A 12,460-nucleotide genomic window follows, 5' to 3' on the forward strand; every position below is an offset into this window, starting at 1 on the left:
CAATCAAATGGAAATGAAATATTCTAGAACGTTCTCTTACTTTAAAACTCTTCCTTTGACATCACATTCTTCTTCTGAACTTCAGAGTCCACGCACTCACCTGGCTGACACCGCCAACGTGTTATTTCCTCCCTGAGCTCAAACTCATGATCTAACGACCGCCTTTGGTCCAAAGTCAACACTGAGCAGAACTTGTCAATCATTTGATCCACTTCATTGGCATCGAGGCTTGATTGGGCACAATTAGCCCTTAGAAACAAATGACATCAATCTGCCCTGGATTTCCATTGAGGGAGGCTGATTATTTGCTTTAACCTGGAACGCTGATTTCATTTTCACCCCTCTGTGTCCCCTGGGGGATTAACAAACATTGGAAAACATGTACGACTGACATAAGATCCTTTGGCCTTAGCTAGAGAAATTTTCAAATGCAATTTGGCTAAACCCAAAGGGAGTCCAACCACACAACAATTTTGGCACAGCTAATACACTGCCTCGAGATTTATTTCAGTTTTTCTATGAGCCGCGTAACACAGAGGTACCAATTGTCAGTTTCCTGTCTGATACGTCTACATCAGAGAGACCACCATATTATGACTTGCTGTGCAAATTAGCATAGATCAAAATATTGTTGTATCTGTCGACAGACATAAATGGTAAATTGAAGGGATAAAAGTGAATACGTTTAAAATTATTTAAAAAATTATTTATGGTATTTATTAACATTAATACATTAAAGTAGTGATGGCATGGATTTTTGTATATATATATATATATATATATGTTCCTTGAAGTTTAATTAGTGCCTTGCATTAGTGCCTTTTCACGTTTTATGTTGCAACCTTATGTTAAACTGCTTTAAATTACTTTTTTTCCCCCACATCAATTTACACTCCATACACCACAATGACAAAGCAAAAAAACTGATTTGTGACGACTTTGCAAATTTATTAAAAAAAGAAACACTGAAATAAGCACACTGCATAAGTATTCATACCCTTAACTCAGTACAAGTCTTTGTGGGTATGATTCGACAAGCTTTGCACATCTGCATTTGGAAATTATCTGCCATTCTTCACCTCTCCTTCTCTGTCAGCTTGGATGGGGGCTGGACATTTTCAGGTTTCTTCAGAAATATTTGATTGTATTCAAGCCAAGGCTCTGACCACTCCAGGACATTCACAGAATTGTCTATAAGCTGTGTGCTTAGGGTCACTGTCCTGTTGGAATGTGAACCTTCTGCCCAGTCTGAGGTTCTGAATGCTCTGGACTGGGTTTTCATTAAGGCTATCTCAATATTTTGGTGCATTACGCTTTCCTTCTTCTTTAATTTTGGGATGATACTCTGCAGGTGATGAGCAGTGCTTGGTTTTTTTGCAAATCCCAAGTGGGTTTTCACGTGTCTTCACCGAAGAGAGGATTGAGTTTGGCCACACTGCCATAAAGACGGGATTGCTGGAGTGTTGCAGTGATGTTTGTCCTTCTGTAAGTTTATTCCATCTGCATATATGATCATGGAGCTCAACTAGAGTGACTATCAGCTTCTTGGTCACCAGTTTAACCAAGCCCATTCTCCATCAATTGCTCAGTTTGGCCAGGAGGCCAGCTCTAGGAAGAGTCCCAGTTGTTCCAGAAAAGGGTCTCAGAAATGGGTATGAATACTTATGCAATGGAATCATTTAAGATTTTATTTTTAATAAATTTGCAAAGATGTTACAACCTGTTTTGTGCTTTGTCATTATGGTGTATGGAGTGTAAAGCAGTTTAATATAAAGCTGCAGCCTAAAACATGAAAAAAAATATGAAGGGGTATGAATACTTTTGCATGGCACTGTATACTGTTAATGTTAATAAGTTTTTGCTCAAAAAAAATTATTTTCCACTCTCATTCTGACCCTCAGTCTAAAACGACCTGTTTTAAGGGGTGTGTCCTTTAAGGCTTGTCAGAATCGGCCACTGTTATGATTGGATAACATCATTGCACAGGAAACAATATCAGTGCCCCCTTGCTACTGCATGTAAGTGTTTTGACAACATGATAAAAAAAAACAAAACGTTAATTTCCAAACAAAGTATTATGAAATCATTTACTTACAGTTTATGATGCAGCTGCAGTCAAATCTAGTACCGCTTCATCTTTCAAAAAATGTTTCTTTGTGAACTCTCCATGACACTATGCCTCGTTTACAAAACAACATGCTCTGAAGTCCGAACAACCCTCAAACGCAATTCGGGATGCCATTAGAAATAAACTATTATGTTCCTTATGCTGGGATCCAGATGTTTAAACCAAACATGTCAAAGCAAAAGTTTTTTCACTCCATTTGTCCATTTGACGACAGACTCAAGCGAAATGCGAATGTGTATCTATATGCTGTATCCAATGTAGACAAGGTAGTGGCAGCCATAGTAACTTCTATTTGCTTTTGACGCGTGCCACATTCAGTGTAATCAAGGTCAGCTGTTAGGTAACTGAATACCAGTGGGCGGGGCCTATGGTGAGAAGACAACTATTCGTCGATGCCTTGCTCTGGAGGCAGTGTTTTTACGCAAATGTTTGTGCCCGGGTGATGTCATCTTGCACCCTAGATCCAAATGAGCCATTTTTGGAATGTGATTAAATACAAGCCTTGTTTATAATGAGGAGGACATTTTAAGCTATGAAACGTGCAGGATGTTTTAATAGTACAAAGACCTTTTACATGTCACAAGATCAAGGCAAATTACATTTTTTGTCATGACCCCTTTAAGTATAATAAACTATTAATTAATAAGATTTTTATTTCTTTTTACATTAATTAGTTTTGTAAATATATATATATAAAATTACTGTTTAAAACATTATAAATTATATATATATATACATATATATATAAAAAAGTATAAATTAATCTAGATTATTAATTCTTAAAAAGAAAACTTTCTTTTATAATGCCTAATGCATTACCTAATGTTAACTATTTGCACTGCAATGTGCTAGCAAAATTATCTGATATACAAACAAAATCGCATATGGCACTATTTGCTGAGAAAAACTCCCAATTAAAAAAAAAAAAAAAAAAAAAAAGCACTGAATAGACAGAAGGCATGAATAATTGCTTAAATTATCATCACATTATGTTTTTAAATTAATCATATTAAATTAACGGCCCTAATTTAGAAGAAGCCCTAAACAAACTAGGAAAAATCCAGGTTTAAACTTACTGGCCGTCATGCAAACACTCAGAAGTTTCATGTTTATGTACAGGGAATTACTAATGGACCATGGTCCATTAACTATGTGGATTTATTTCCAACCACGCAGTGTTATGAAAAGGCCAGCACAGAGGCTCTAAACTCAGGCTGTGGTACTTTTTCTGTCAGACAGCGAGACTACATTTACAATATTGACTCTTTGGCTGCATTCTGTTACTGTAAAGAGGACACTGGGTTATGGTAGAGACATACCAGAGTAACTGTAAATAAATACAAACACACAAGACATTCACACCGAGCTCTGAAAATGTGGGCAGAGTTCCCTGCGGACAAACTTTACGATTAACAGTAGCTGTTTTGCACATTAGATGTTTCACCAGTTATTATAACACTTGTTTTAACTGCATAAGCAGAATTCGCCTGGTATATTAAACAATAATTTAATATGCAAGACAATAAATTTTAATATAGGAAGTTATTATGCAAGAACACTAACACTAAACATTTTGCTGATGCATCACTACCATTTGGTGAAACTTTTACGTCATTCACACTGAGCGTTCTTATAAACCACCAGTCAGACGATTCGTGTTTATTAGGCGATGATGCTCGGGCTGAGAGCGGGAATTATGGTGATGACCACACCCCCCGGCCTGTATGAGGGTCTGTGTGTGGGTGCACTGACCCAAGGTAACCCACGGCTGTGTTCTGAACTCTAAAGGGGAGGTAGATCAGAGCTGGTAATCAGAAGCTCAGCTGTAAAAGTCCTAATGAGCCTCAGAGGCAGCGGTAAAGCAAAGTGAAAGTCACCTAATGAGCCAAGAGTAATCTACGCCTGTCCCATAACGCCTAGCATAATAAACTTTACTACTGACTTAAGCTATCAGCCTGCAACAGAAAAATGTGAGTCGTGTTTTTGACAGGCAAACACTTATAATGCAAGCACATTAACCCAGTATCACACTAGCTTTACCATCAGCGAACTGGATGGTTGTGTATGGGATGTTTGCTCTTCTTCTCCCAGAATGGTCTCCCCTCCTACTGTGGCAGCCAGGCTCCAGGGTAGACAAGCGATCTCAACTATTCTTTTATTCTGTGCTTAACCTCAACTACGACAATAAAGCTCTGTTTGCCTATTCACCCGCCTCAGTGTTGAACCTGATAGCACTTCAAAGCCCCACACTGGGGACAGTGATTAGATGCTTCAGGGTGCTGCTTTTCACTGGGCATTAAATGCCAGGGCTGTGTTTTACCAGGTGAAGCATTAAAAAACACATGAATGTCTTTTTACAAATTTAAAATAAACTGCAACAGACTCAACAGACAGGGTTATTGACAAAACAAGGACTCAGGACAAAAAATAGACATCTAAGTGATGTAATTTTCATGAAGTGTGCAATAAAACAACAAACTTCAAGCCTCCAAAAAAGATGACAGCTACAGGAGGCAGGATCTGCGGAGCCAGCTAATAAACAAAGAAGTAGTTTACTGACATGCAATGAGCAATAAAAATGATGACAGCCATAATTCTATTGATATCACAAGGCTGTGCAATGTAGAAAGACTGTACATCACATTTAAAGATGCATTGCAGTATGTGATTTCTGTGCATAAACAGCACTAAACAAAACTGAACACTGGTTTTTTGAACACTGCATCTCCCATTGTTTAGAAAAACACGAAGTACCACCCAAACTCATTCAAATTGGTTGAGCTAATGAAATTTCGGGCTGCTCAAACAAACAGAACAATACTGAAAGCATCACAGAACAAGAGGGCTTTTTCAAAACAGCCTTCTGCAGTAGTATGTACTATGTATTGCGCATATCGTACAGTTAATCATTTTCTGTATGCATGATCTAAGTTTGCCAAAATGCTTACTGTATCACACAATGCAACATAACTGACTTTCCTTTTTCCACTGAGTGCAATTAGCATTCCTTCCTATCATCTTCCTAAACTCTCAAAGAAAAAAAAAAACAAACAATTAGTGAGGTCACCTGTAGCATACTACTGCCTGAAACATTTTTTTGTGTGGAATAAACACTATTTCACATAGCCTAGTACTGTTTAAATAATTTGAACAGTATTTCGCATAACGTGTATACTGCACAGTACCCAGTAAATAGTAAGCTTATATTCCCATTTTAAACATAATCATATAGTTTTTACACTTCTCAGGTTTACATGGATTCATTAAGCAGATGCTTTTATCCAAAATGACTCAAATTATGATGATTACAAGCAACTTGTCATATACACAATGCCAAAATTCAGATACAAGCTGTAATGACTTATCTGTCTCTGCACATCAGTCTGAGATAGGACAGAAGTCCCTGAGACTAAAATATTATACACCACAACTTTAAAACTTCTCCTTCATTTAATGCCACCACTGACTAATATAATGTGAATAGTGCACATCAGCACAATGAGATAACTCAGGTGTTCTCAAAATAACATAATTTGTAAGCAATATTCAATTGTTGAATATTACATGATCTCTCAATTTCACCTTGTAGCTGTAGTAACATTTAAGACTGCACACTATAGTAGATAATCATGGACAAAAGACACAAAAGCATCACTGATTTGCACGGTGCGAGTGCCCCCTAGTGATTACACACACAATGTCAACTTAATTTGCAACTTCAATGCCAGGTTTCACAGACAAGGCTAACACCATAAGATACGTCAGCGCAGGTTTCTTTCAGATAAAACAGCTCAGACATGCATTTTAGTCTGGGACTAGGCTTAAGCCTTGTCTGTGAAACTGGGGGCAAGGTCACAAACTATGAAACCCGCTTTAATAATAAGGCCATAATAAGACAATCTCTGAAGCTGTCATCTATCCTGAAAAGGATGGAGCTACACGAACGGAAACGAAGTAGGCTGTTGTAGCCCATCTGTCTGTCACAGCTGCATTTGTGAACGTCAAATACTGACACCTTCATTGTGGCTGGCAAACAATAGCTGCAGGTTTTGTATCAATTCAGGTCAATATTCACAGCATGCAGTGCTTTTTGTTATAAAAAAAAAAATATCCCGCTACTGTTCACTTAGTGAGTAACCGTCCAAACGATTCAGTGGAACGAAAAGATTAATCAAGTTGTTCATTTGCGAATTATGTATCGTTGGTTCTAACTTATTACGTTACGTTAATCCATTGTCAACAGCCCTTAAAACTGATTCGAGCTCAGTGACAATGAAAGCGTCAGATATTTTCTTTGAACTTTGATTGTGTAACATCCCTGGTGAAAAAACCAGCATATGCTGGTAGGTATGTTTTGATGCTGGTTTATGCTGGTCATGTTGCTGGTCAAGGACCAGCATAAACCAGCAAAGGACCAGCTTAAACCAGCAAAACCTACCTACCAGCATATGCTGGTTTTTTCACCAGGGATGAATCGGCCTAAATGGGGAAACGTTCACTCTTCTCATTTTCTTTCTATTTATGATTCAGAATACAGCTTACATAAATAGCTGTTGTAATGATCAACAACTGTCGGTTAAACTCACCGATTTATGATTCAAAAACGCTGTCCATGTGTTGCTTATGCAAAACTAGTGCTCTTTACAGCTGAATAGAGTTCATATCACTAAACAGCCAAGTTTCATTGAGGTCACATGCTTCAAAGGTGTATTTTCTGGTAGCCTCAAAATCCAGTAGAGGGCAGTAAAACATTACACGTTTCTTTCATTGAGTTCGGTTTTATTAGCCATTGGACATAATACATACATAAATTGATTTATGTTGATACATAAATTTGATTTCCAAGATAATAATAAAAAAACTAAAAAAAAAAAAAATACATAATAATAATAATAATAATAATAATAATAATTAATTAATTAATGAAATAAGCACACTCCTTAGTGTAATTGACCCGTATTTATTTGATATAATTTATTTCAGGTTCATTTTATAGTGAAAAAATACAAATATTAATAATAAAAATAATAATAATAATAAAAATAATTAATTCAGACTGTATTCTGGGGGAATATACTTCTCTTTGAAGTTATACTATTTTCAAAGGTTGGAGGAGGTGATGTTTCGGTCACTAATATACAGAACTTGATATGATATGGATAAATGGTAACATTTAGATTGCAGAGACAACTACATAAGAAGATTTAGCAGTTTGTTTTTCTAAGATGTTAAAAAAATCTGCTTGTCTGCTTTGTGCACATGTGAAGCATACAAGTACAAATGATTTGTCTGATGATAATTAGATAATTAAAAGCAGGATTTCCAGTGATGATTTTGATAGGGAACATCTAGATTGGAAGATTAATTAATTATTATTAACAAAACAGTATCTCATTCCAAACCCCTTTTTTGTTCACACTTGTCAGCAGGTCAGAAGATTGTCATTAGGGAGGTTTTTGTACAGCACATTTTCAGTGTGTGAACACCCATTTGTCATTGATCTTATGGACACTCATACAGTAGTAATCAGTAAAAGCTTCATTGTTGTATAATATACAATCAATACCCGTAACAGTTGTCAGCATTTGTTAAAAGTGTTCACAGGACTATAAACACTCCCAGAGCACTGATGCATGAGCTGCCGATGCAAAACATAATTACGGTGGAAAAACCCATCCTGAAATGAAATATCTTCTCACAATTAGCTGTGTAATATATACATATTTGAATTATAAAGTAATCATATCGTTTAATTAAACATTGTCTGGTTTTCCCAAAAAAGTCAGGAGATTTTTTTGCAGTGAATGGAAATGAATTATTGTGGTGGATAAATTATTGTGGTGATAAAAGTAAGTGCAGAATGAAATAAGAAAATGACCAAATATGGACCTGAATAGATTAGGTAGCAATGCAGCATATTTAGAGATTATTATTATTATTTAGTTTCCATACTGACTGCATTGATACTGTGTAAGACTATAAAAGCCAAATACAATTTAGATACAAAAAGATAAATAAAATATTTTATGTGAAGTAAATGCCTAAATATTATTTTACATGCAAATACTGATGTAATTATTATTATTATTATTATTTTTTTTTTTTTTACATTGATTAAAATGTAACTGGTTTATTTATGTAGCTTTATCTGAATGCTTTTTACTATCAGCTGTAAATAAAAAATTGGTTATTGTCAGTGTCAGTTTTAGTGCAGGAGGTTTTTGTACAGACGTTGATTGGTTTTGTATCACTGTGGTACACATTCGGTTGAGGCACTTGACACACAGCAGTGCGATGATGACCAGTGAAATACACACATTGGCACACTGTCCTAAATCAGCCACTGCTCAACAACCAATCTTTCAGGCTGTTAGTGTATTGCTCATATATTCTTATCTGTTGTAACTGATCAACTGCAATTCTATAAATGTTTTGTTGATTGCTTTATTCTCGCTGCTCAAATATAATACCACTTTTATTGTTTGTAATTCTTTTTAGGATGTGTGATAGTATTTGAAAAATCTAAAAGTATTTGAAAAATCACAGTGACAATGAGATGATTTTATTGATTGCTTTTAGCTTATTTTACTTAGATTATATAAAAAAAATCGGGCTAATAGTCTGAAGTCTTCAAACAGGCGTCATTCTCCATTTTTGAATGAAAAAATTAATTGTTTATCACAATCATAGACAGTGTAGATTGATTAAATATTCTGCTGATATAATGGAATTCATTTCTCGTTTAATGGAAATGAGTTCAAAGTTACTGCATGAGTACATTCACTGTGTCGTCTGACTGAGGGAGGTTTTTGTACGATGCTGTTTCACTGTGTGAACACTCTACTAGAAGCATAATACCCCATACAGTAATAATCTCCTATATCCTCAAGCTGGACTCCACGTATGTTCAGTGTAAATACATATCCAGAATAAGTTCCACTGAACCGATTTGAAACTCCAGATGCAAGGTAACTTGTTGTGTAGATCAGGAGTTTAGGAGCTTTTCCAGGTTTCTGCAGATACCAGCTCACGTCATAACCCATTCCAGAAGATGTAGTGCAGCTGATAGAAGCAGATTCACCTGCTTTAACAGACAGAGATTCAGGAGTCTGGACCTCTTGATGAGACACTGAGAAAAAAAAAGTTAATAGTTAATAGTTAATAGTTAATAGTTACGAGATAAAACTATTAACACAAACTTTGAAAAAAGAAACAACAACCTGATAATATAAAAATAACTTTTTACCTTGAGCAAGCAGACCCACTGTAGCCACAATTAGTAAAAGAGACATGATTGTATTGTGTGTCAGTGACTCTCTGAACACACACTGATCATCAGAGGAGTTTTGTGTGTAAAGCAGTAAACATGCAAAACAATCACTACACAACAGACTTCTAACCAGTAGGGTGCTGAATAATAAAAAAGACAAAATTCTGAATTAATCACATCTTAAATGTGAACCAAAAAAAAAAATTAATTTAAAAAATATATATAAAATAAAAATCATCAATTTTAGAAAATATTCTTTTCATACTGTAGATGTTGCTTTCAGAAAAATATGGTTGTTAAATAAATGACAAAATCCACCAGTATTTCATTAAAGATATCTAAATGATGGAGAAACATTCAAATATACATGCTGTACAAAATAGGGGAGAGCAGGGACGGTTGCAACACTTTTTGTATTTCCTTTAGTTTCTCAGAGACTGTAATTGTAATGCAATAAAGTCATCTGTCATCTGTCATCTATTCACCCACATTGCTGCAACATGTGTACATATGATAATATACGTACAATTACCACTTGAATAGACAAAGTGAAATGTTGCAACTGACCCCACAACAGGGGACAGTTGCAACATTCATTAAAATAATTAAATCATTCTTAAATATCATTTTGCAGTTTCTTTATTTTATTTGTGAACAGACAGGGTCCTCAATAAGGTAAACTGGCTGTATAAAACCAAAGAAAAGTAATTGGAAAAACATTCTCAAGTAATAAGTAGACATTTAACCTATTCACTTAAATAAAAAAGGAGAGGTACCTAACTATTGAAAGGGGTTCATAATTAATCCATAAAATTACAATTATGTAATGTTATGGCAAGCTTTTAAATCAATGTTGTGGTAAAGGACAGCACGTTGTGATGGTTGCAATGTGTTGCAACTGTCCCTACTAATAGCTGTGATAAAACTTGGTATATTAGCTTGACACATTATCATAGACACATGCTAGCTATGCCTATGAGAAGCTCAGAAAACACTGATTAAAATGTTACGTTTTTACAATACGTCACACAAATAACTTAGACACTATTGTAAGAGTTTAAATTGAGTTTAACAGAATTGTATAATTACAGAGTTTATGTTGGAAAAATAAATACTGATGTTATATTTGAATATTTAATGTTAATTCAGCAGTATCCATTTTGTGTTGTTGGATATTGTTGTGAGGACTTTTATTTTGAAGAGGAAGAGAGAAGTTGAGAGAGAACGGAATAAAGGAGTGATGGCGTTAAGAAGAGCTCGTTCGTGTCTGAGGGTTTTATTTTATTAATCTTCTAACTTCCTCAGTCTTAAAGCCCCGAAAGCACCCACAAACAAGTATTACACTGGTGGCAGCGGTGTTTTTCGTCGGACATTCGAGTTTCTTTTTATATACGCATTCAGTGTGTACAGCGCGGTGTGCCGTGGATAATTTTCAGTGATGTCGGACGAGGAAGCACAAGCATCGCGGGAGCATAATGCTCAAGCCTCGCTGCCGCGCCGCGGACAATCCTCTCCGAGAGACATTCCATTACCACCGCCATTTCGCAACGATGGCAGTGAGTCATTTCAGCTGTGGGCTCGTCGTTACGAGGTAATACAAGAGGCTCGCTATAAAGATAGCGGTGTTAATCTGGATGCCGTGTTAGCAGCTGAGTTGCCCACTAGATTGCCACCTGAACTGTTTATTGTTTGGGACAATTTTCCGTCTGAAATTCAGAGCTCCTTTGCTGCAGCCAAAAAGCAGTTGCAAGATGCTTTTGGTCAAAAGGATGTGATTGCATCTTTTCAAACATTTCCAAATTCACGCCACAAATTGCCTAATGAACCGATGGAAGTGTATGCTGCAGATATATGTAGACTGGTCAAAGAGGCTTTTCCAGATTTTGAACAAAATGCTACTGAATATATGAAACTGTCCAGATTTTTGGCTGGTCTGGATCAAGAACTGCAGATTAAATGCCATGAGAGGGGAGTGAAAACTTTCAAAGACGCCTTCCAAGTCGCTACCCAAGCTGAACGGGCCCGCCAGGCAGCTAGATTGGTACAGCCAGTTTCGTCTGCTGTAAGAGACTGTTCCACAGCGCAGACAGTTAATGCTATTTCCGATTCTGACACTGTTGTTCTGAAGCAAGCTGTTACTGATCTTACTAACACAGTCAAAGAGTTAAGTAAGGATGTTTCAGCATTGAAACTGCAGTTGCATGATCAACGAGGGCGATCTTATCGAACTCTATCACCACATCGCTGCAGCCCAACTAGATATGATACGTCTGGAAGTGCATCGTATGGACATTCACGGACCAGACATTCTGATGCTCGTTCTCCTTCACCTGACAGGTACAGAAGATCACCAAACCGTCGCAGGGACCTGTGCAGATGAACCAATGATACATACCAGCGTAATGACCACGGGGAAAGGTTCCAGGATTGCGATTACCCAAAATACTTCGCTGACTTCGGCACTGACTACTACGAGGATGGCAGGCAAGGACGATGGAATGACGCAACATCGTACAGTAGCCCTTCATTTCAACGACGGAGTCCGAGCCCTCATCAGAAGCGTGTCACCTTTGAGGACTACAGAGACCGTCATCAGAGACCTCAGGACCCCAGCATGGATCTTCAGAGTGGTCCACGGGGCATTTACAGAGATCACCACGGACATCATCGGGGAAACTTCCACTAGCTGATGAGGCGGGGCACACATCAGCTGTTTCACCACCAGCCCCAGTCGACACCATACGGACGACAACCACAGACACCAGTCTTCCAGCTAACGAACGCTGTTCTACTACAGACCTGACGGACACTTGTACAGCACACATCAGTGGCATTGTTGAAGGTACTGACATGCACATCATGATAGACACTGGGTCTAGCATTTCATTCATTAATGAAACTACCCGTATGGCCATTCCGTCTTTGTGTAAAAGACCACTTAAGAGAAATTTCATTCTGTCAAAATCTGTTACTGGTCAGAATTTAGACACCCTGGGAACTGTGACTGTTACTCTGAGACTAGGTACACTGATGTTACAACATGACATGCATGTAATTAGAAA

The 12,460-nt window shown here is 37.0% G+C and overlaps 1 gene segment (V, D, J or C); it reads right to left on the bottom strand.

Annotated features, from left to right (window-relative positions):
• Positions 1–8,952: 8,952 nt before the first annotated feature.
• Positions 8,953–9,489, bottom strand: LOC127181536 (Ig kappa chain V region 120-like). The segment is given in 2 exon segments: positions 8,953–9,257; positions 9,375–9,489. Coding segments are annotated over 2 exon segments (351 nt in total).
• Positions 9,490–12,460: the final 2,971 nt, after the last annotated feature.

Source organism: Labeo rohita, chromosome 19, assembly GCF_022985175.1.
Source record: "Labeo rohita strain BAU-BD-2019 chromosome 19, IGBB_LRoh.1.0, whole genome shotgun sequence".
Taxonomy (NCBI): domain Eukaryota; kingdom Metazoa; phylum Chordata; class Actinopteri; order Cypriniformes; family Cyprinidae; genus Labeo; species Labeo rohita.